Source organism: Salvelinus namaycush, chromosome 7 (genome assembly GCF_016432855.1).
Source record: "Salvelinus namaycush isolate Seneca chromosome 7, SaNama_1.0, whole genome shotgun sequence".
NCBI classification, from domain to species: domain Eukaryota; kingdom Metazoa; phylum Chordata; class Actinopteri; order Salmoniformes; family Salmonidae; genus Salvelinus; species Salvelinus namaycush.
This window is the reverse complement of record NC_052313.1, coordinates 10,688,757-10,715,841: the sequence shown is the minus strand read 5'-3', so window position 1 is coordinate 10,715,841 and position 27,085 is coordinate 10,688,757. Positions and strand designations below refer to the sequence as shown.

Here is a 27,085-nt window from a genome sequence, read left to right as displayed (position 1 = left end):
GCCATTCAGCCAGCCAGACAGACTACCAGGTAGCCAAGCAGCCAGCCAGACAGACTACCAGGTAGCCATGCAGCCAGCCAGACAGACAGCCAGACAGACAACCATGTAGCCAGACAGACAACCATGTAGCCAGACAGGCAGTCAGGCAGACAACTAGGTAGCCAGACAGGCAGGCAGTCAGGCAGACATGTAACCAGGTAGCCAGGCAGACAGACAGGCAGATGTAGTGTACATACCTGGTGTTGATGGAGCTGGACATGGGCAGAGCGGTGCTGGGGCCCGGTGAGGAGGTATGTGTGTAGCTGTATGTGTGAGGGCTGGAAGTGGTCTGTATGACTCTGTTCAGAACCCCCACTATCCCAGCTCCCCCTCCCAGCAGCATTGTTCCCATGGCAACCCCGTTGAGCTGAGGCGGGCTGTGAGAGATGGAGGGGGGGGTGGAGAGAGAAGAGGTAGAGCCACCACTACTGCGGCCACACGACACGCTATCCTGCGAGAGAGACAGAGAAAGAGCTTTGTTTACCAATATCAGCATAACTAGTGTGTAATGACAGCATAACTAGTGTGTAATGACAGCATAACTAGTGTGTAATGACAGCATAACTAGTGTGTCATGACAGCATAACTAGTGTGTCATGACAGCATAACTAGTGTGTAATGACAGCATAACCAGTGTGTAATGACAGCATAACCAGAGTGTAATGACAGCATAACCAGTGTGCAATAACAGCATAACTAGTGTGTAATGACAGCATAACTAGTGTGTAATGACAGCATAACTAGTGTGCAATGACAGCATAACTAGTGTGTAATGACAGCATAACTTGTGTGTAATGGCAGCATAACTAGTGTGTAATGACAGCATAACAGCATAACTAGTGTGTAATGACATCATAACTAGTGTCTAATGACATCATAACCAGAGTGTAATGACAGCATAACTAGTGTGTAATGACAGCATAACCAGAGTGTAATGACAGCATAACCAGTGTGCAATAACAGCATAACTAGTGTGTAATGACAGCATAACTAGTGTGTAATGACAGCATAACTAGTGTGTAATGACAGCATAACCAGTGTGTAATGACAGCATAACTAGTGTGTAATGACATCATAACTAGTGTCTAATGACATCATAACTAGTGTGTAATGACAGCATAACAGCATAACTAGTGTGTAATGACATCATAACTAGTGTCTAATGACATCATAACCAGAGTGTAATGACAGCATAACTAGTGTGTAATGACAGCATAACCAGAGTGTAATGACAGCATAACCAGTGTGCAATAACAGCATAACTAGTGTGTAATGACAGCATAACTAGTGTGTAATGACAGCATAACTAGTGTGCAATGACAGCATAACTAGTGTGTAATGACAGCATAACTTGTGTGTAATGGCAGCATAACTAGTGTGTAATGACAGCATAACTAGTGTGTAATGACAGCATAACTAGCGTGCAATGACAACATAACTAGTGTGTAATGGCAGCATAACGAGTGTGCAATGACAGCATAACTAGTGTGTAATGACAGCATAACAGCATAACTAGTGTGTAATGACAGCATAACTAGTGTGCAATGACAGCATAACTAGTGTGCAATGACAGCATAACTAGTGTGCAATGACAGCATAACTAGTGTGCAATGACAGCATAACTAGTGTGTAATGACAGCATAACTAGTGTGCAACGACAGCATAACTAGTGTGTAATGACATCATAACTAGTGTGCAATGACAGCATAACTAGTGTGTAATGACATCATAACTAGTGTGCAATGACATCATAACTAGTGTGCAATGACAGCATAACCAGTGTGCAATGACAGCATAACCAGTGTGCAATGACAGCATAACTAGTGTGCAACGACAGCATAACTAGTGTGTAATGACAGCATAACTAGTGTGTAATGACAGCATAACTAGTGTGCAATAACAGCATAACTAGTGTGTAATGACAGCATATCTAGTGTGCAATGACAGCATAACTAGTGTGTAATGACAGCATAACTAGTGTGTAATGGCAGCTAAACTAGTGTGCAATGACAGCATAACTAGTGTGTAATGGCAGCATAACTAGTGTGTAATGACAGCATAACTAGTGTGCAACGACAGCATAACTAGTGTGCAATGACATCATAACTAGTGTGCAATGACAGAATCACCAGTGTGCAATGACAGAATCACCAGTGTGCAATGACAGAATCACCAGTGTGCAATGACAGCATAACTAGTGTGCAATGACAGCATAACTAGTGTGCAATGACATAACTAGTGTGTAATGACATCATAACTAGTGTGCAATGACAGCATAACCAGTGTGTAATGACAGCATAACTAGTGTGTAATGACAGCATAACTAGCGTGCAATGACAACATAACTAGTGTGTAATGGCAGCATAACGAGTGTGCAATGACAGCATAACTAGTGTGTAATGACAGCATAACAGCATAACTAGTGTGTAATGACAGCATAACTAGTGTGCAATGACAGCATAACTAGTGTGCAATGACAGCATAACTAGTGTGCAATGACAGCATAACTAGTGTGCAATGACAGCATAACTAGTGTGTAATGACAGCATAACTAGTGTGTAATGACAGCATAACTAGTGTGTAATGGCAGCATAACTAGTGTGTAATGACAGCATAACTAGTGTGTAATGACAACATAACAAGTGTGCAATGACAGCATAACGAGTGTGCAATGACAGCATAACTAGCGTGTAATGACAGCATAACTAGTGTGTAATGACAGCATAACAGCATAACTAGTGTGTAATGACAGCATAAATAGTGTGCAATGACAGCATAACTAGTGTGTAATGACAGCATAACTAGTGTGTAATGGCAGCATAACTAGTGTGTAATGACAGCACAACTAGTGTGTAATGACAACATAACTAGTGTGCAATGACAGCATAACGAGTGTGCAATCACAGCATAACAGCATAACTAGTGTGTAATGACAGCACAACTAGTGTGTAATGACAACATAACTAGTGTGCAATGACAGCATAACGAGTGTGCAATCACAGCATAACAGCATAACTAGTGTGTAATGACAGCATAACTAGTGTGTAATGACAGCATAACTAGCGTGTAATGACAGCATAACTAGTGTGTAATGACAGCATAACTAGCGTGTAATGACAGCATAACAGCATAACTAGTGTGTAATGACAGCATAACGCGTGTGCAATGACAGCATAACTAGCGTGTAATGACAGCATAACTAGTGTGTAATGACAGCATAACAGCATAACTAGTGTGTAATGACAGCATAACGAGTGTGCAATGACAGCATAACTAGCGTGTAATGACAGCATAACTAGTGTGTAATGACAGCATAACTAGTGTGCAATGACAACATAACTAGTGTGTAATGACAGCATAACTAGTGTGCAATGACAACATAACTAGTGTGTAATGGCAGCATAACGAGTGTGCAATGACAGCATAACTAGCGTGTAATGACAGCATAACTAGTGTGTAATGACAGCATAACAGCATAACTAGTGTGTAATGACAGCATAACTAGTGTGCAATGACAGCATAACTAGTGTGTAATGACAGCATAACTAGTGTGCAATGACAGCATAACTAGTGTGCAATGACAGCATAACTAGTGTGTAATGACAGCATAACTAGTGTGTAATGACAGCATAACTAGTGTGTAATGGCAGCATAACTAGCGTGTAATGACAGCATAACAGCATAACTAGTGTGTAATGACAGCATAACGAGTGTGCAATGACAGCATAACTAGCGTGTAATGACAGCATAACTAGTGTGTAATGACAGCATAACTAGTGTGCAATGACAGCATAACTAGTGTGCAATGACAGCATAACTAGTGTGCAATGACAACATAACTAGTGTGTAATGGCAGCATAACGAGTGTGCAATGACAGCATAACTAGCGTGTAATGACAGCATAACTAGTGTGTAATGACAGCATAACAGCATAACTAGTGTGTAATGACAGCATAACTAGTGTGCAATGACAGCATAACTAGTGTGTAATGACAGCATAACTAGTGTGCAATGACAGCATAACTAGTGTGCAATGACAGCATAACTAGTGTGTAATGACAGCATAACTAGTGTGCAATGACAACATAACTAGTGTGTAATGGCAGCATAACTAGTGTGTAATGACAGCATAACGAGTGTGTAATGACAACATAACTAGTGTGCAATGACAGCATAACTAGTGTGCAATGACAGCATAACTAGTGTGTAATGACAGCATAACTAGTGTGCAATAACAACATAACTAGTGTGTAATGGCAGCATAACTAGTGTGTAATGACAGCATAACTAGTGTGTAATGACAGCATAACTAGTGTGTAATGACAGGATAACTAGTGTGTAATGACAGCATAACCAGTGTGTAATGACAGCATAACTAGTGTGCAATGACAGCATAACTAGTGTGTAATGACAGCATAACTAGTGTGTTATGGCAGCATAACTAGTGTGTAATGGCAGCATAACAGCATAACAAGTGTGTAATGGCAGCATAACTAGTGTGTAATGACAGCACAACTAGTGTGTAATGACAACATAACTAGTGTGCAATGACAGCATAACGAGTGTGCAATCACAGCATAACAGCATAACTAGTGTGTAATGACAGCATAACTAGTGTGTAATGACAGCATAACTAGCGTGTAATGACAGCATAACTAGTGTGTAATGACAGCATAACTAGCGTGTAATGACAGCATAACAGCATAACTAGTGTGTAATGACAGCATAACGAGTGTGCAATGACATCATAACTAGCGTGTAATGACAGCATAACTAGTGTGTAATGACAGCATAATAGCATAACTAGTGTGTAATGACAGCATAACGAGTGTGCAATGACAGCATAACTAGCGTGTAATGACAGCATAACTAGTGTGTAATGACAGCATAACTAGTGTGCAATGACAGCATAACTAGTGTGTAATGACAGCATAACTAGTGTGCAATGACAACATAACTAGTGTGTAATGGCAGCATAACGAGTGTGCAATGACAGCATAACTAGCGTGTAATGACAGCATAACTAGTGTGTAATGACAGCATAACAGCATAACTAGTGTGTAATGACAGCATAACTAGTGTGCAATGACAGCATAACTAGTGTGTAATGACAGCATAACTAGTGTGCAATGACAGCATAACTAGTGTGCAATGACAGCATAACTAGTGTGTAATGACAGCATAACTAGTGTGTAATGACAGCATAACTAGTGTGTAATGGCAGCATAACTAGCGTGTAATGACAGCATAACAGCATAACTAGTGTGTAATGACAGCATAACGAGTGTGCAATGACAGCATAACTAGCGTGTAATGACAGCATAACTAGTGTGTAATGACAGCATAACTAGTGTGCAATGACAGCATAACTAGTGTGTAATGACAGCATAACTAGTGTGCAATGACAACATAACTAGTGTGTAATGGCAGCATAACGAGTGTGCAATGACAGCATAACTAGCGTGTAATGACAGCATAACTAGTGTGTAATGACAGCATAACAGCATAACTAGTGTGTAATGACAGCATAACTAGTGTGCAATGACAGCATAACTAGTGTGTAATGACAGCATAACTAGTGTGTAATGGCAGCATAACGAGTGTGCAATGACAGCATAACTAGCGTGTAATGACAGCATAACTAGTGTGTAATGACAGCATAACAGCATAACTAGTGTGTAATGACAGCATAACTAGTGTGCAATGACAGCATAACTAGTGTGTAATGACAGCATAACTAGTGTGCAATGACAGCATAACTAGTGTGCAATGACAGCATAACTAGTGTGTAATGACAGCATAACTAGTGTGTAATGACAGCATAACTAGTGTGTAATGGCAGCATAACTAGCGTGTAATGACAGCATAACAGCATAACTAGTGTGTAATGACAGCATAACGAGTGTGCAATGACAGCATAACTAGCGTGTAATGACAGCATAACTAGTGTGTAATGACAGCATAACTAGTGTGCAATGACAGCATAACTAGTGTGTAATGACAGCATAACTAGTGTGCAATGACAACATAACTAGTGTGTAATGGCAGCATAACGAGTGTGCAATGACAGCATAACTAGCGTGTAATGACAGCATAACTAGTGTGTAATGACAGCATAACAGCATAACTAGTGTGTAATGACAGCATAACTAGTGTGCAATGACAGCATAACTAGTGTGTAATGACAGCATAACTAGTGTGCAATGACAGCATAACTAGTGTGCAATGACAGCATAACTAGTGTGTAATGACAGCATAACTAGTGTGCAATGACAACATAACTAGTGTGTAATGGCAGCATAACTAGTGTGTAATGACAGCATAACGAGTGTGTAATGACAACATAACTAGTGTGCAATGACAGCATAACTAGTGTGCAATGACAGCATAACTAGTGTGTAATGACAGCATAACTAGTGTGCAATAACAACATAACTAGTGTGTAATGGCAGCATAACTAGTGTGTAATGACAGCATAACTAGTGTGTAATGACAGCATAACTAGTGTGTAATGACAGGATAACTAGTGTGTAATGACAGCATAACCAGTGTGTAATGGCAGCATAACTAGTGTGCAATGACAGCATAACTAGTGTGTAATGACAGCATAACTAGTGTGTTATGGCAGCATAACTAGTGTGTAATGGCAGCATAACAGCATAACAAGTGTGTAATGGCAGCATAACTAGTGTGTAATGACAGCACAACTAGTGTGTAATGACAACATAACTAGTGTGCAATGACAGCATAACGAGTGTGCAATCACAGCATAACAGCATAACTAGTGTGTAATGACAGCATAACTAGTGTGTAATGACAGCATAACTAGCGTGTAATGACAGCATAACTAGTGTGTAATGACAGCATAACTAGCGTGTAATGACAGCATAACAGCATAACTAGTGTGTAATGACAGCATAACGAGTGTGCAATGACAGCATAACTAGCGTGTAATGACAGCATAACTAGTGTGTAATGACAGCATAACAGCATAACTAGTGTGTAATGACAGCATAACGAGTGTGCAATGACAGCATAACTAGCGTGTAATGACAGCATAACTAGTGTGTAATGACAGCATAACTAGTGTGCAATGACAGCATAACTAGTGTGTAATGACAGCATAACTAGTGTGCAATGACAACATAACTAGTGTGTAATGGCAGCATAACGAGTGTGCAATGACAGCATAACTAGCGTGTAATGACAGCATAACTAGTGTGTAATGACAGCATAACAGCATAACTAGTGTGTAATGACAGCATAACTAGTGTGCAATGACAGCATAACTAGTGTGTAATGACAGCATAACTAGTGTGCAATGACAGCATAACTAGTGTGCAATGACAGCATAACTAGTGTGTAATGACAGCATAACTAGTGTGTAATGACAGCATAACTAGTGTGTAATGGCAGCATAACTAGCGTGTAATGACAGCATAACAGCATAACTAGTGTGTAATGACAGCATAACGAGTGTGCAATGACAGCATAACTAGCGTGTAATGACAGCATAACTAGTGTGTAATGACAGCATAACTAGTGTGCAATGACAGCATAACTAGTGTGTAATGACAGCATAACTAGTGTGCAATGACAACATAACTAGTGTGTAATGGCAGCATAACGAGTGTGCAATGACAGCATAACTAGCGTGTAATGACAGCATAACTAGTGTGTAATGACAGCATAACAGCATAACTAGTGTGTAATGACAGCATAACTAGTGTGCAATGACAGCATAACTAGTGTGTAATGACAGCATAACTAGTGTGCAATGACAGCATAACTAGTGTGCAATGACAGCATAACTAGTGTGTAATGACAGCATAACTAGTGTGCAATGACAACATAACTAGTGTGTAATGGCAGCATAACCAGTGTGTAATGACAGCATAACTAGTGTGCAATGACAGCATAACTAGTGTGCAATGACAGCATAACTAGTGTGTAATGACAGCATAACTAGTGTGTTATGGCAGCATAACTAGTGTGTAATGGCAGCATAACAGCATAACAAGTGTGTAATGGCAGCATAACTAGTGTGTAATGACAGCATAACTAGTGTGTAATGACAGCATAACTAGTGTGCAACGACAGCATAACTAGTGTGCAACGACAGCATAACTAGTGTGCAATGACAGAATCACCAGTGTGCAATGACAGAATCACCAGTGTGCAATGACAGCATAACTAGTGTGCAATGACAGCATAACTAGTGTGTAATGACAGCATAACAGAATAACTAGTGTGTAATGACAGCATAACTAGTGTGCAATGACAGCATAACTAGCGTGTAATGACAGCATAACTAGTGTGTAATGACAGCATAACAGAATAACAAGTGTGTAATGACAGCATAACTAGTGTGCAATGACAGCATAACTAGTGTGTAATGACAGCATAACTAGTGTGCAATGACAGCATAACTAGTGTGCAATGACAGCATAACTAGTGTGTAATGACAGCATAACTAGTGTGTAATGGCAGCATAACTAGTGTGTAATGACAGCATAACTAGTGTGTAATGACAACATAACTAGTGTGCAATGACAGCATAACGAGTGTGCAATGACAGCATAACTAGCGTGTAATGACAGCATAACTAGCGTGTAATGACAGCATAACAGCATAACTAGTGTGTAATGACAGCATAACTAGTGTGTAATGACAGCATAACTAGTGTGTAATGACAGCATAACTAGTGTGTAATGACAACATAACTAGTGTGCAATGACAGCATAACGAGTGTGCAATGACAGCATAACTAGCGTGTAATGACAGCATAACTAGTGTGTAATGACAGCATAACAGCATAACTAGTGTGTAATGACAGCATAACCAGTGTGCAATGACAGCATAACTAGCGTGTAATGACAGCATAACTAGTGTGTAATGACAGCATAACTAGCGTGTAATGACAGCATAACAGCATAACTAGTGTGTAATGACAGCATAACGAGTGTGCAATGACAGCATAACTAGCGTGTAATGACAGCATAACTAGTGTGTAATGACAGCATAACTAGTGTGTAATGACAGCATAACGAGTGTGCAATGACAGCATAACTAGCGTGTAATGACAGCATAACTAGTGTGTAATGACAGCATAACTAGTGTGCAATGACAGCATAACTAGTGTGTAATGACAGCATAACTAGTGTGCAATGACAGCATAACTAGTGTGTAATGACAGCATAACTAGTGTGCAATGACAACATAACTAGTGTGTAATGGCAGCATAACTAGTGTGTAATGACAGCATAACTAGTGTGCAATGACAGCATAACTAGTGTGTAATGACAGCATAACTAGTGTGCAATGACAACATAACTAGTGTGTAATGGCAGCATAACTAGTGTGTAATGACAGCATAACTAGTGTGTAATGACAACATAACTAGTGTGCAATGACAGCATAACTAGTGTGCAATGACAGCATAACTAGTGTGTAATGACAGCATAACTAGTGTGCAATAACAACATAACTAGTGTGTAATGGCAGCATAACTAGTGTGTAATGACAGCATAACTAGTGTGTAATGACAGCATAACTAGTGTGTAATGACAGCATAACTAGTGTGTAATGACAGGATAACTAGTGTGTAATGACAGGATAACTAGTATGTAATGACAGCATAACCAGTGTGTAATGACAGCATAACTAGTGTGCAATGACAGCATAACTAGTGTGTAATGACAGCATAACTAGTGTGTTATGGCAGCATAACTAGTGTGTAATGGCAGCATAACAGCATAACAAGTGTGTAATGGCAGCATAACTAGTGTGTAATGACAGCATAACTAGTGTGTAATGACAGCATAACTAGTGTGTAATGACAGCATAACTAGTGTGTAATGACAGCATAACTAGTGTGCAACGACAGCATAACTAGTGTGCAACGACAGCATAACTAGTGTGCAATGACAGAATCACCAGTGTGCAATGACAGCATAACTAGTGTGCAATGACAGCATAACTAGTGTGTAATGACAGCATAACTAGTGTGCAATGACAGCATAACTAGTGTGCAATGACAGCATAACTAGTGTGTAATGACAGCATAACCAGAGTGTAATGACAGCATAACCAGTGTGCAATGACAGCATAACCAGTGTGCAATGACAGCATAACCAGTGTGCAATGACAGCATAACTAGTGTGCAACGACAGCATAACTAGTGTGTAATGACAGCATAACTAGTGTGTAATGACAGCATAACTAGTGTGTAATGACAGCATAACTAGTGTGCAATAACAGTATAACTAGTGTGTAATGACAGCATAACTAGTGTGCAATGACAGAATCACCAGTGTGCAATGACAGAATCACCAGTGTGCAATGACAGCATAACTAGTGTGCAATGACAGCATAACTAGTGTGTAATGACAGCATAACAGAATAACTAGTGTGTAATGACAGCATAACTAGTGTGCAATGACAGCATAACTAGCGTGTAATGACAGCATAACTAGTGTGTAATGACAGCATAACAGAATAACTAGTGTGTAATGACAGCATAACTAGTGTGCAATGACAGCATAACTAGTGTGTAATGACAGCATAACTAGTGTGCAATGACAGCATAACTAGTGTGCAATGACAGCATAACTAGTGTGTAATGACAGCATAACTAGTGTGTAATGGCAGCATAACTAGTGTGTAATGACAGCATAACTAGTGTGTAATGACAACATAACTAGTGTGCAATGACAGCATAACGAGTGTGCAATGACAGCATAACTAGCGTGTAATGACAGCATAACTAGCGTGTAATGACAGCATAACAGCATAACTAGTGTGTAATGACAGCATAACTAGTGTGTAATGACAGCATAACTAGTGTGTAATGACAGCATAACTAGTGTGTAATGACAACATAACTAGTGTGCAATGACAGCATAACGAGTGTGCAATGACAGCATAACTAGCGTGTAATGACAGCATAACTAGTGTGTAATGACAGCATAACAGCATAACTAGTGTGTAATGACAGCATAACCAGTGTGCAATGACAGCATAACTAGCGTGTAATGACAGCATAACTAGTGTGTAATGACAGCATAACTAGCGTGTAATGACAGCATAACAGCATAACTAGTGTGTAATGACAGCATAACGAGTGTGCAATGACAGCATAACTAGCGTGTAATGACAGCATAACTAGTGTGTAATGACAGCATAACTAGTGTGTAATGACAGCATAACTAGTGTGTAATGACAGCATAACGAGTGTGCAATGACAGCATAACTAGCGTGTAATGACAGCATAACTAGTGTGTAATGACAGCATAACTAGTGTGCAATGACAGCATAACTAGTGTGTAATGACAGCATAACTAGTGTGCAATGACAGCATAACTAGTGTGTAATGACAGCATAACTAGTGTGCAATGACAACATAACTAGTGTGTAATGGCAGCATAACTAGTGTGTAATGACAGCATAACTAGTGTGCAATGACAGCATAACTAGTGTGTAATGACAGCATAACTAGTGTGCAATGACAACATAACTAGTGTGTAATGGCAGCATAACTAGTGTGTAATGACAGCATAACTAGTGTGTAATGACAACATAACTAGTGTGCAATGACAGCATAACTAGTGTGCAATGACAGCATAACTAGTGTGTAATGACAGCATAACTAGTGTGCAATAACAACATAACTAGTGTGTAATGGCAGCATAACTAGTGTGTAATGACAGCATAACTAGTGTGTAATGACAGCATAACTAGTGTGCAATGACAGCATAACTAGTGTGTAATGACAGCATAACTAGTGTGTTATGGCAGCATAACTAGTGTGTAATGGCAGCATAACAGCATAACAAGTGTGTAATGGCAGCATAACTAGTGTGTAATGACAGCATAACTAGTGTGTAATGACAGCATAACTAGTGTGCAACGACAGCATAACTAGTGTGCAACGACAGCATAACTAGTGTGCAATGACAGAATCACCAGTGTGCAATGACAGCATAAATAGTGTGCAATGACAGCATAACTAGTGTGTAATGACAGCATAACTAGTGTGCAATGACAGCATAACTAGTGTGCAATGACAGCATAACTAGTGTGTAATGACAGCATAACCAGAGTGTAATGACAGCATAACCAGTGTGCAATGACAGCATAACCAGTGTGCAATGACAGCATAACTAGTGTGCAACGACAGCATAACTAGTGTGTAATGACAGCATAACTAGTGTGTAATGACAGCATAACTAGTGTGTAATGACAGCATAACTAGTGTGCAATAACAGTATAACTAGTGTGTAATGACAGCATAACTAGTGTGCAATGACAGCATAACTAGTGTGTAATGACAGCATAACTAGTGTGTAATGGCAGCTAAACTAGTGTGTAATGGCAGCTAAACTAGTGTGCAATGACAGCATAACTAGTGTGTAATGGCAGCATAACTAGTGTGTAATGACAGCATAACTAGTGTGCAACGACAGCATAACTAGTGTGTAACGACATCATAACTAGTGTGCAATGACAGAATCACCAGTGTGCAATGACAGCATAACTAGTGTGCAATGACAGCATAACTAGTGTGCAATGACATCATAACTAGTGTGCAATGACATCATAACTAGTGTGTAATGACATCATAACTAGTGTGCAATGACAGCATAACCAGTGTGTAATGACAGCATAACTAGTGTGTAATGACAGCATAACTAGCGTGTAATGACAGCATAACTAGCGTGTAATGACAGCATAACTAGCGTGTAATGACAGCATAACAGCATAACTAGTGTGTAATGACAGCATAACGAGTGTGCAATGACAGCATAACTAGCATGTAATGACAGCATAACTAGCGTGTAATGACAGCATAACTAGTGTGTAATGACAGCATAACTAGTGTGTAATGACAGCATAACTAGTGTGCAATGACAGCATAACTAGTGTGCAATGACAGCATAACTAGTGTGTAATGACAGCATAACTAGCGTGTAATGACAGCATAACTAGCGTGTAATGACAGCATAACTAGCGTGTAATGACAGCATAACTAGCGTGTAATGACAGCATAACAGCATAACGAGTGTGTAATGACAGCATAACGAGTGTGCAATGACAGCATAACTAGCTTGTAATGACAGCATAACTAGTGTGTAATGACAGCATAACGAGTGTGCAATGACAGCATAACTAGTGTGTAATGACAGCATAACTAGTGTGCAATGACAACATAACTAGTGTGTAATGGCAGCATAACGAGTGTGCAATGACAGCATAACTAGCGTGTAATGACAGCATAACTAGTGTGTAATGACAGCATAACAGCATAACTAGTGTGCAATGACAGCATAACTAGTGTGTAATGACAGCATAACTAGTGTGCAATGACAGCATAACTAGTGTGCAATGACAGCATAACTAGTGTGTAATGACAGCATAACTAGTGTGTAATGACAGCATAACTAGTGTGTAATGACAGCATAACTAGTGTGTAATGGCAGCATAACTAGTGTGTAATGACAGCATAACTAGCATGTAATGACAGCATAACTAGCGTGTAATGACAGCATAACTAGCGTGTAATGACAGCATAACTAGTGTGTAATGACAGCATAACAGCATAACTAGTGTGTAATGACAGCATAACTAGTGTGTAATGACAGCATAACTAGTGTGTAATGACAACATAACTAGTGTGCAATGACAGCATAACGAGTGTGCAATGACAGCATAACTAGCGTGTAATGACAGCATAACTAGTGTGTAATGACAGCATAACAGCATAACTAGTGTGTAATGACAGCATAACTAGTGTGCAATGACAGCATAACTAGTGTGTAATGACAGCATAACTAGTGTGCAATGACAACATAACTAGTGTGTAATGGCAGCATAACTAGTGTGTAATGACAGCACAACTAGTGTGTAATGACAACATAACTAGATTGCAATGACAGCATAACGAGTGTGCAATGACAGCATAACTAGCGTGTAATGACAGCATAACTAGCGTGTAATGACAGCATAACTAGTGTGTAATGACAGCATAACAGCATAACTAGTGTGTAATGACAGCATAACTAGCGTGTAATGACAGCATAACTAGCGTGTAATGACAGCATAACTAGTGTGTAATGACAGCATAACTAGCGTGTAATGACAGCATAACAGCATAACTAGTGTGTAATGGCAGCATAACGAGTGTGCAATGACAGCATAACTAGCGTGTAATGACAGCATAACTAGTGTGTAATGACAGCATAACAGCATAACTAGTGTGTAATGACAGCATAACTAGTGTGCAATGACAGCATAACTAGTGTGTAATGACAGCATAACTAGTGTGCAATGACAGCATAACTAGTGTGCAATGACAGCATGACTAGTGTGTAATGACAGCATAACTAGTGTGCAATGACAACATAACTAGTGTGCAATGGCAGCATAACTAGTGTGTAATGACAGCATAACTAGTGTGTAATGACAGCATAACTAGTGTGCAATGACAGCATAACTAGTGTGCAATGACAGCATAACTAGTGTGCAATAACAACATAACTAGTGTGTAATGGCAGCATAACTAGTGTGTAATGACAGCATAACTAGTGTGTAATGACAACATAACTAGTGTGTAATGACAGGATAACCAGTGTGTAATGACAGGATAACCAGTGTGTAATGACAGCATAACCAGAGTGTAATGACAGCATAACCAGTGTGTAATGACATCATAACCAGAGTGTAATGACAGCATAACCAGTGTTCTAGCTGGGTAATGGTGCTGCCTTACCTGAGCAGGTAGAGAGGAGTCCCCCTTCACATCTGAAACACACATGATCACACAGTCAGACAGTGAGAGTGACAGTGTGTATGTTAGGGTGAGGTTAGGCGGGGTGTGTGTGTGTTGTGTATGTTAGGGTGAGGTTAGGCGGGGTGTACCTTGGGCAGCAGCAGGGGTGAAAGGCACAGACAGCTGAGCTGACAGGAGCTGCAGTCGTTCTTTCTTCATGGTCAGAGATTTAATCTGGTCTTCTAGACGCCTGTTCTCCTCCTGCAGCTGGTGGAGGGACTTCAACATTCCCAACACTACCACACACAGAGAGAGAGACCATATTAAACCAATACAAATTATCCAAACAATGAAATATAGGTGAGTAGATTAGATCTGATTAAGTCATGTAGGTGTGTGTGCTCACCATCTCCCTGTCCTCCCTGCTGCAGTAGGAACTGTTGTCCGTCGCTCCACTGTCTCTCCAGCAGCTGTTCTATAGAGGTGTCCCCTCCGCCCCCCTGACCTGAACCTAACGCTGACCCTGACCCTGGGTCATACCGGATCTGTAGCCCACCTAGAGGAGAACTGGAGGATGAGAGGGAGGGTTTGGGGGAGAGAGAGGAGGGTTTGGGGGAGGGAGAGAGAGGTGAAGAGTAAAGGAGATTAACACCAAACATAACATGAAACAAACGTGAAGAATGTCAAACCAAATCAATGTGTTGTTACAGGGTGTGCTTGGGCGGTATACCGTACGGTATATCGTGGTATTGAAAGGTATGATTTTCAAAACAGTCAGACGTATATATTTTAGTATTCACAAAAATGTAATTTAGCCAGTCACATGGTATACTTGTTTACAAAGCGCAAACTGAAGTTTCATGACCTGACGATTCACTGTTGAGCAGCGCCTAGAGAAGTGATCAAATTATACTTGAAATTCACTTCTAATGATTGCCAGCTAAATACCTTATGAGAGACAGAGAAAAACGAGAAAGAGAAACAGGGAGAAACACAAAGAGAGAGAAACAGAGAGAATGAGAGAGTGAGCAGAGTGGTGTGTGTGTGTGTGTATGGGAGAGAAAGAGCGTGTGTGTGTGTATGGGAGAGAAATAGTGTGTGTGTGTGTGTGTGTGTGTGTGTGTGTGTGTGTGTGTGTGTGTGTGTGTGTGTGTGTGTGTGTGTGTGTGTGTGTGTAGGTGTAGGTGTAGGTGTATGTGTATGTGTGTGTGGTACCCCTGGTGCAGTAAATCACTCTGTGTGAGTTTAGACACACTCTGATGTGTGAGAGAGAAAGAGGGAGGGAAAGAGAGCTAGGAGAAAACTTCACGGTTCAGGAATAAGCAACCGAGGGAGGGAGAGCATTTTTACCATTCCATCTCACTTCTGGCGCGCGCGTGCACGCCCCCCCCCCCACACACACACACAAAAAGAGCATTCTTATTGGAAAAATTCAGCTAGTAAATGTTTGGAGCAAACTGAAGGAAACCTTTAACTTCTTAAAATACCCCCCATTATTCAGTTATACACAGTACTACATCTATTTGCTATTTATACAGTAAAGAAAATCCATAAATATTTAAAGTAGTAAAGCAACCAACCTTGTCGAGTTCAACTATCCATCCCACCAAGTGTAAAAGCTGCAGTGTCAAACACCCATTCCCCCACACACACACCCCTTTCCCAGACATCCCCACACACGCTTGTTGGCAGAAAAATTGAGAAAAAGGCAAACTATCTTTGTAAAAATAATAAAAGCAAGCGCAGAGCTGAAGGACGTTTCCCACCATCACACACTCACAGAAGAGACCAGAAACGAGGAGAGAGGAGAAAGGAGGGGGGAGACCAGCGTGTGTGTGTTTGTGGGAGGGAAAAAGACCCCCACACAAGGGATCAGCGGAGGGGAAGACAGGAGAGGGGGATGGTGGAGAGAGAGGGGGGGATGGGTGGAGAGAGAGAGAAAGAGAGGGGGGATGGGTGGAGAGAGAGAGAGAGAGGGGGGGGGGTGGAGAGAGAGGGTGGAGAGAGAGAGGGGTTGGGTGGAGAGAGAGGGGGGGTGGGTGGAGAGAGAGAGAGGGGGGATGGGTAGAGAGAGAGAGAGGGGGGAATGGGTGGAGAGAGAGAGAAAGAGAGGGGTGTGGGTGGAGAAAGCGAGAGAGAGGGATGGGTGGAGAGAGAGAGGGGGGGTGGAGAGGGGAGAGAGAGAGGGTGGGTGGAGAGAGGGGGGGGTGGGTGGAGAGAGGGGGGTGGGTGGAGAGAGGGGGGTGGGTGGAGAGAGAGAGGGTGGGTGGAGAGAGAGAGAGAGGGGGGTGGAGAGAGAGAGGGGGTGGGTGGAGAGAGAGAGGGGGTGGATGGAGAGAGAGAGGGGGTGGATGGAGAGAGAGAGGGGGAGGGATGGGTGGAGAGAGAGAGAGCGAGGGGGGTGGAGAGAGAGCGAGGGGGGTGGAGAGAGAGCGAGGGGGGTGGAGAGAGAGCGAGGGGGGTGGAGAGAGAGAGGGGGGATGGGTGGAGAGAGAGAGGGGGGATGGGTGGAGAGAGAGGGGGGGCTGGGTGGAGAGAGAGAGAGAGGGGGATGGGTGGAGAGAGAGAGGGGGATGGGTGGAGAGAGAGAGAGGGATGGGTGGAGAGAGAAAGAGAGAGGGGGATGGGTGGAGAGGGGGGATGGGTAGAGAGAGAGAGGGGGGGTGGGGGGAGAGAGAGAGGGGTGGGTGGGTAGAGAGAGAGAGGGGGGGGGTGGGGGGAGAGAGAGAGGGGTGGGTGGGTAGAGAGAGAGAGGGGGGGGGGGGTGGAGAGAGCGAGGGGGGGGGGTGGAGGATATTTTGTGTGGAATGTAAATATGGGTTCACCGGGAATAGGGGGAATGTGTGTGTGTGTGTGTACTCACTGTGGAGAGAGGGTGGTCTTGGGAGAGGCTCGTCTGGGGAAGCCCTGAGCTCCAACACTGTTTCCATCTCCAACATCCTGATCTACACACAGTAAATAACACACTTACAACTGTGATGGCATCTCCCTCCCTCCCAGGCCAGACGTTCATCTTCCTCTGCAAGAGTAATGAATCTCACACGCTAACACAGCGCACAGGCTAACACAGCGCACAGGCTAACACAGCGCACAGGCTAACACAGCGCACAGGCTAACACAGCGCACAGGCTAACACAGCGCACAGGCTAACACAGCGCACAGGCTAACACAGCGCACAGGCTAACACAGCGCACAGGCTAACACAGCGCACAGGCTAACACAGCGCACAGGCTAACACAGCGCACAATAGTATACGGGACTAGACATGCGCTGGTCTCCACTTCCGACAGTCAATCTCATCTCCTATTTGACTCTCTTCTTCACCTTTCCTGCCTGTCACTCAAAAGCAAAAACACCCCCAACCCAGTCGCATTATAGTTAACCCCTAGAGGTCAGGGAGGACCAATGGCTGCAGGCGATACTGAAACACCAGGAAACTTTCTCCCACTCCTCCCCCTTAGGGCTGGGCGGTATACCGTATTTATTATATACCAGTATTGATGCACAGACCACTTTCAGTTTGTACTTTATCTTTTGTAATAGTATTTCAAGCTTTGCCTTGTTAATAATTCTCCTTTCTGGACTACCCATCCCGGATCCGGGATCATTCTCATCAGAAACGCTGACTAGCATAGCCTAGCCTAGCGCCACAGGGATATATGTGATACGCAACTCCGATGTGTATAATGTCAGTTATAGTTTACTCCGTTTTCTACTTGAGTCACCTCTCCCTCTCCCTCTCCCTCTCTCCTGCTGCATGCCGCTAACCACACCAAGCACTGCCCCCTGTCACTCAAGGAGAGCGCAGTTGCTCGACCACAGAGTCACGAGCACTTAGTTGCTGTTCACACTGCCTGGTCAGATGGCTGCAACAATGTTGCTGACATGCTGCGTTCTATACACTATTAGTGTGTGTACAGTGCATTCTGAAAGTATTCAGACCCCTTGACTTGTTGCACATTTTGTTACGTTGCAGGATGATTCTACAATGGATTTTTTTTTTTAATTCTCATCAATCTACATACAATACCCCATAATGACAAAGCAAAAATGTATTACAAATAAATAACAGAAATACTACATTTACATAAGTATTCACAAGTACTTTTGTTGCAGTGATTACAGTCTCAAGTCTTCTTGGGTATGACACTACAAGCTTGGCACATCTGTATTTGGGGAGTTTCTCCCATTGTTCTCTGCAGCTCCTCTCAAGCTCTGTCAGGTTGGATGGGGAGCGTTGCTGCACAGCTATTTTAGGTCTCTCCAGAGATGTTAGAATGGGTTCAAATCCGGGCTGAAAAGGATTAGTCAGCTATTCTGCCACTGTGTCACTATATATACAGAAGTATGTTGACACGCCTTCTCTGTTTAGGGACAAATAGCATTCTAGTTTGCTCTGTTTTTTTGTTAATTCTTTCCAATGTGTCAAGTTATTATGTTTTTGTTTTCTCATGACTTGGTTGGGTCTAATTGTGTTGCTGTCCTGGGGCTCTGTGGGGTCTGTTTGTGAACAGAGCCCCAGGACCAGCTTGCTTAGACCAATCTTCTCCAGGTTCATTTCTCTGTAGGTGATGGCTTTGTTATGGAAGGTTTGGGAATCGCTTCCTTTTAGGTGGTTGTACAATTTAACGTCTCTTTTCTGGATTTTGATCATTAGCGGGTGTCGGCCTAATTCTGCTCTGCATGCATTATTTGGTGTTTCACGTTGTACACAGAGGATATTTTTTGCAGAATTCTGCATGCAGAGTCTCAATTTGGTGTTTGTCCCATTTTGTGAATTCTTGGTTGGTGAGCGGACCCCAGACCTCACAACCATCAAGGGCAATGGGTTCTATAACTGATTCAAGTATTTTTTGCCAGATCCTAATTGGTATGTTAAATGTTATGTTCTTTTGGATGGCATAGAATGCCCTTCTTGCCTTGTCTCCCAGATCATTCACAGCTTTGTGGAAGTTACCTGTGGTGCTGATGTTTTGGTCGAGGTACATATAGTTTTTTGTGTGCTCTAGGGCAACGGTGTCTAGATGGAATTTGTATTTGTGGTCCTGGCGACTGGACCTTTTTTGGAACACCATTATTTTTTGTCTTACTGAAATTTACTGTCAGAGCCCAGGTCTGTATCTTACTGTCTGCAAACTACAAGTTTGTCTTTTCTCAGCAAGATGTTGCTAAAATAATTTGTGTTAGCCGCTAATCACTAGTTAGTACATTTAGCTAGCTAGCTAGCTAGCCAGCTAAGAGTCACAGCAAACGTAGGTAGCTAGCTAATACTGCCTGGTACCAGTACTGGTGTAGGCTTTGATAAGCATGCTTGTGCAACGGTATAGAGAGGAATAAGCAAAGCATTAATATGTTGGCCAGCTAGCTAGCTACATGAAGTAAGAAAATACGTAATGTAACATCTAAATTAGGGTAACCTGGAAACACTGACCAACACTTTGGTTCCTACCCGGTCAATAATTACTCACTGGCTTATTCATTTGTTTTCATGTCAAACAACAATGTATTCAAGGTGCAGCTCACTATATTCGAAGTATAGAATTCAAATAATCATTATATTTCCATGATTTCAACAGTTCACCAATTAACTAAGCCTATATTTTTGCCCATATCATGCTGCCTGTCAGTGTGGAAATAATAACAAAAGTGCAGAAAATACAGATATTGATGAAAATGCTGAAAATAATTTTGTTTGTTTGGAATCACTTATAATGTATGTGTTGCCACCCTAGGGCCATGAGATACTCAGAAAGCATAATTACAACATTTAATATTCAAAAACCTAAAATACCATCAAAAATTTGAAAAATATTGTGATATGATATTTTGCCCATATCACCCAGCCCTACTCCTCCTATGTCCACAAGTAGACCAGTCACCACATCCCACACAGTCAATCCTTCTCTCTAACCCTTCACTGCTGTCTGTGTGTGTGTGTGTGTGTGTGTGTGTGTGTGTGTGTGTGTGTGTGTGTGTGTGTGTGTGTGTCGTAACCTAAGCAGTGTGTTAGTGGGAGGAGTCTGTCAGTGGGTGTGGTGACCTCTGAACCCTCTGTAGACCGTGACTTATCCATGATCACACACACACACACACACACACACACACACACACACACACACACACACACACACACACACACACACACACACACACACACACACACACACACACACACACACACACACGTTGGTGCCAACCTGCGGGGGAAGCCTCAGACTGTGCGATGAGAGCAGCCATGGCAGAGTTGGGGTTGAGTCGGTTTCCAAACATGTGGGAGGGAGCCATGTTGAACACTAGACCTGGTAACCCACTCACCTACAGGGGAGAGAGACACTCAGTTACAATACATGGAGGATGACTGGATGCAGTTGGTGACTTGGGGAGACAGACACACTGTGCATGGAGCAGCTTTATGTCCTCCACAGGTAGTAAATAGACATGATGTCCTGCTGCCCTGGGCCTCGTCTCCACTATGTATGAGAGGGGAGAATGTGTGTGGTGGGACCAGAAGGGTGACTGGTAGAATTGGATCCCCTTTACTCCTCCATAGTGCCTGTCAGATCAGGGGAAAGCAGAGAGGGCCTACAGCAGCACCTAGATCTTCTGCACAGATTCTGTCAGACCTGGGCCCTGACAGTAAATCTCACTAAGACAAAAATAATGGTGCTCCAAAAAAGGTCCAGTCACCAGGACCACAAATATCAGTTCCATCTAGACACCATTGCCCTAGAGCACACAAAGAAACTATACATACCTCGGTCTAAACATTACTACCACAGGTAACTTCCACAAAGCTGTGAGCGATCTGAGAGACAAGGCAAGAAGGGCCTTCTATGTAGGATCTGGCAAAAAATACTTGAATCAGTTATAGAACCCATTGCCCTTTATGGTTGTGAGGTCTGGGGTTCGCTCACCAACCAAGAATTCACAAAATGGGACAAACACCAAATTGAGACTCTGCATGCAGAATTCTGCAAAAATATCATCCGTGTACAATGTAAAACACCAATTAATGCATGCAAAGCAGAATTAGGCCGATAACCACTAATTATTAAAATCCAGAAAAGAGACATTAAATTCTACAACCACCTAAAAGGAAGCGATTCCCAAACCTTTCATAACAAAGCCATCAACTACAGAGAGATGAACCTGGAGAAGAGTCCCCTAAGCAAGCTGGTCCTGGGGCTCTGTTCACAAACACAAACAGACCCCACAGAGCCCCAGAACAGCAACACAATTAGACCCAACCAAGTCATACGAAAACAAAAAGATAATTACTTGACACTTTGGAAAGAATTAACAAAAAAACTGAGCAAACTAGAATGCTATTTGTCCCTAAACAGAGAGTACACAGTGGCAGAATACCTGACCACTGTGACTGACCCAAACTTAAGGAAAGCTTTGACTATGTACAGACTCAGTGAGCATAGCCTTGCTATTGAGAAAGGTCGCCGTAGGCAGACCTGGCTCTCAAGAGAAGACAGGCTATGTGCAAACTGCCCACAAAATGAGGTGGAAACTGAGCCGCACTTCCTAACCTCCTGCCAAATGTATGACCATATTAGAGACACATATTTCCCTCAGTTTACACAAATCCACAAAGAATTTGAAAACAAACCCAATTTTGATAAACTCCCATATCTACTGGGTGAAATACCACAGTGTGACATCACAGCAGCAAGATTTGTGACCTGTTGCTACAAGAAAAGGGCAACCAGTGAAGAACAAAGCTCATTGTAAATACAACCCATATTTATGTTAATTTATTTTCCCTTTTGTAGTTGAACTATTTGCACATCGTTACAACACTGTATATAGACATAATATGACATTTGAAATATCTTTATTCTTTTGGAGTGTAATGTCTGCTGTGAATTTTTATTGTTAGTTTCACTTTTGTTTATTATCCATTTCACTTGCTTTGGCAATGTAAACATATGTTTCCCAGGCCAATAAAGCCCTTTGAATTGAAATGAGAGAGAGATGGTAGGGAACAACTGGGCAGAGAGAGGGGGAGCAGAGGGGGTACAACTGGGCAGAGAGAGGGGGAGCAGAGGGGGTACAACTGGGCAGAGAGAGGGGGGGGAGCAGAGGGGGTACAACTGGGCAGAGAGAGGGGGGGAGCAGAGGGGGTACAACTGGGCAGAGAGAGGGGGGGAGCAGAGGGGGACAACTGGGCAGAGAGAGGGGGGGGAGCAGAGGGGGTACAACTGGGCAGAGAGAGGGGGGGAGCAAAGGGGGTACAACTGGGCAGAGAGAGGGGGGGAGCAGAGGGGGTACAACTGGGCAGAGAGAGAGGGGGGAGCAGAGGGGGTACAACTGGGCAGAGAGAGGGGGGGAGCAGAGGGGGTACAATTGGGCAGAGAGGGGGGGGGAGCAGAGGGGGTACAACTGGGCAGAGAGAGGGGGGGTGGGGGCAGAGAGGGGGACAACTGGGCAGAGAGAGAGGGGGTGGGGCAGAGAGGGTACAACTGGGCAGAGAGAGAGGGGGAGCAGAGGGGTACCACTGGGCAGAGAGGGGGACAACTGGGCAGAGAGAGGGGGGGTGGGGGCAGAGAGGGGGACAACTGGGCAGAAAGAGAGAAAAAGAGCCCCTGCTCATTTGGAAAGAGGACCGGCTAGGAGGTCAGGGGTCAGAGACGGGGGGGTCAGGATGTTAGATATGAAACCTGTCTCTCATGCTTTTCAGAACTTTATTTAACTTGTATGTCTCTGACATTAACGTTGATCTGACTGTTCAGTACAGGTCTAGTCTGTGTGTGTGTGTGTGTGTGTGTGTGTGTGTGTGTGTGGTGTGTGTGGTGTGTATGTGTGTGGTGTCTGGTGGTGTGTATGTGTGTGTGGTGTGTGTGTGTGGTGTGCAGTGGTGTGTATGTGTGTGTGTGGTGGTGTGTATGTGTGTGTATATGTGTGGTGTCTGGTGGTGTGTATGTGTGTGTATGTATGTATGTGTGTGTGGTGTGCGGTGGTGTGTGTGTTTATGTGTGTGTGTCTGCTCACATGGGAGGAGGCTGTGCTGGTCAGGGGGGCTGTGGCAGTAAGGGGAGTGGGAGGGGCTAGTGAGGGTGTCGGCTGCTGCAACTCAGAGTTAGCGCCACCCATAGCAACAGGTCCCGCCCCTGATGACACGTCACCACTGGAGAATGCACCTACAAAGAGAGACATCATCATCATCATCACTATGATCATTTTTCATAACCATGGAAGTAAAGTCCTCATTGTCTGGTGTATATACGTCTGCAGGACAGTAGTGATTGATGCCATGAATGAGTGGGCTTGATCAAATCAGAGCAATAACAAGCCTTCCTACACAGGCATTCAGCATGTATACACATATTAAACACACACACAACCAAAAATATTACACACACAACCACACACACTAAAGACACACACACATACATATTAAAGACACAGAAACAAACGCATATTAAACACACACACAGTATGTGGAGGCCAGTCCTGCAGCTGACCCAGAATAACAGGAAGAAATCTGATGACTCACACATTCTTCTATCACAACACACAGCTTTTCATACAGGGTTGAAGACCGGAGGCCCAATACATATTCATGTGACTCCATCACATGTCCTTCTAGTTCTCTGTTTGTTGCTGCTGCTGCTGCTATTTCATTGATTTTATATACATACACACACACAGAGCGCGCTCGCACACACACACACACACACACACACACACACACACACACACACACACACACACACACACACACACACACACACACACACACACACGGGATAAACTCTGCCCCTGCCCCTTAGTGACCCCTGGGATGGTGGTGGTGGTGGGGGGAGAAGAAGAAAGAAAGAGAGAGAGAGGCCCCCCTCACCCCACAAAAGGCTGAATGGCTGTGGGCAGCACACATTCACAAGAGGAACAAGAGTGCTTTGTGCCTGAGAGAGGGGGGGGGGGGGGGGGGGGGGGAATCACATACTGCATAAACTGCTAGACTACTCCTCAAATCATACCATCATCGACACAACACAGCTCCTAACTTACAAGATTGTTGAAGACAATCCACTTTTTATATACCGATAAGGTCATATAAGATGATGGTCTAATACCATTCAATAACAGAATTCTTTACCAGATATTAATGTTTAAATAAGACAACTGACTACATTAAGCTACATTATTTGATGCTACCTTGAATGTGTGGGTATTAAGTAGTTGTTGGGGAATTGTTAGATTACTTGTTAGATATTACTGCACTGTAGGGAACTAGAAGCACAAGCATTTTGCTACACTCGCATTAACATCTGCTAACCATGTGTATGTGACCATTAACATCTGCTAACCATGTGAATGTGACCATTAACATCTGCTAACCATGTGTATGTGACCATTAACATCTGCTAACCATGTGTATGTGACCATTAACATCTGCTAACCATGTGTATGTGACCATTAACATCTGCTAACCATGTGTATGTGACCATTAACATCTGCTAACCATGTTGTATGTGACCATTAACATCTGCTAACCATGTGAATGTGACCATTAACATCTGCTAACCGTGTGAATGTGACCATTAACATCTGCTAACCGTGTGTATGTGACCATTAACATCTGCTAACCGTGTGTATGTGACCATTAACATCTGCTAACCATGTGTATGTGACCATTAACATCTGCTAACCATGTGAATGTGACCATTAACATCTGCTAACCATGTTGTATGTGACCATTAACATCTGCTAACCATGTGTATGTGACCATTAACATCTGCTAACCATGTTGTATGTGACCATTAACATCTGCTAACCATGTTGTATGTGACCATTAACATCTGCTAACCATGTTGTATGTGACCATTAACATCTGCTAACCATGTGAATGTGACCATTAACATCTGCTAACCATGTTGTATGTGACCATTAACATCTGCTAACCATGTGTATGTGACCATTAACATCTGCTAACCATGTGAATGTGACCATTAACATCTGCTAACCATGTTGTATGTGACCATTAACATCTGCTAACCATGTGAATGTGACCATTAACATCTGCTAACCATGTGTATGTGACCATTAACATCTGCTAACCATGTGTATGTGACCATTAACATCTGCTAACCATGTGTATGTGACCATTAACATCTGCTAACCATGTGAATGTGACCATTAACATCTGCTAACCATGTGTATGTGACCATTAACATCTGCTAACCATGTGTATGTGACCATTAACATCTGCTAACCATGTTGTATGTGACCATTAACATCTGCTAACCATGTGAATGTGACCATTAACATCTGCTAACCATGTGTATGTGACCATTAACATCTGCTAACCATGTGAATGTGACCATTAACATCTGCTAACCATGTGTATGTGACCATTAACATCTGCTAACCATGTGTATGTGACCATTGACATCTGCTAACCATGTGTATGTGACCATTAACATCTGCTAACCATGTGTATGTGACCATTAACATCTGCTAACCATGTGAATGTGACCAATAAAATGTGATTTGAATTATAAGGCAAAATGTAGATGTGTGAAAATAGACATACCCAAAAGTAATTATTTTTCATAAGGTGGTCATAAACAATAACTGGTAATGCTGCATAGTTCTAGAAAGATCTGGAACTCACCTTTCTGGAAGAAAATAAAATAGCTATAAAATGTAGTCACTTTTGAGGATACAAGCTAAAGTACATAGTACAAATATTATAAAAATATGAAAATGCATAGAATTGTTTTCCTATTCAACAAAAGTGGGGCAATAGAGCTTGAAATTACTGAAATGCTTTCTAAATATAAGTGTAAAATAAATACTGTATGATCATACTTAGTGACAATAATATAGTGGCACCATTTCATATAACTTGATTTAACTGACAATTGATTTAACTGACAACATCAACTTTTCTGCCAGACACCATTCAAATGTTTACAGACTCGTTACAACTTCAACTTTAAGCACGAAGTGATTTCGTCCGTCTGTGACCAAGAGAAAGTGGCCTTTATTGAAATGTAAAAAAAAAAAAATCTGTTTAGAGCTATAAATCCCATTTGAGATCACAGCGAAATGAAACTACTATTGTTGCTTCCGCTAGATTCTCCCGATTCATATGCGCTATTGCAAGCGGCACAGGAAATCCTTTCTTTGTCTGGATAGGCCAGAAAATGTAACGTGTTGCTCCCTATGCAAAACACTGATTTCCTGTGTCTGTGAAACACAACAGTGCTTGCAATAGCGCATATGAAACTCGGGACAACCACCGCTTTTAGTAAGTTTAAGGCG

The 27,085-nt window shown here is 42.5% G+C and overlaps 1 protein-coding gene across 2 annotated transcripts in view; it reads right to left on the bottom strand.

Moving 5' to 3' along the window:
* The window catches only part of LOC120050946 (protein AF-10-like), a 94,131-nt gene that overhangs the window by 4,866 nt on the left and 62,180 nt on the right, over positions 1–27,085 (bottom strand). For both annotated transcript variants that reach the window (XM_038997489.1, XM_038997490.1), the window contains exons 10-16: positions 23,807–23,955; positions 21,004–21,121; positions 17,670–17,751; positions 15,213–15,373; positions 14,956–15,102; positions 14,807–14,838; positions 237–490 (exon numbers count right to left, since the gene is read on the bottom strand). In XM_038997489.1, the coding sequence (XP_038853417.1) occupies positions 237–490; positions 14,807–14,838; positions 14,956–15,102; positions 15,213–15,373; positions 17,670–17,751; positions 21,004–21,121; positions 23,807–23,955 (943 nt within the window). The remainder of the gene's footprint in view (positions 1–236; positions 491–14,806; positions 14,839–14,955; positions 15,103–15,212; positions 15,374–17,669; positions 17,752–21,003; positions 21,122–23,806; positions 23,956–27,085) is intronic.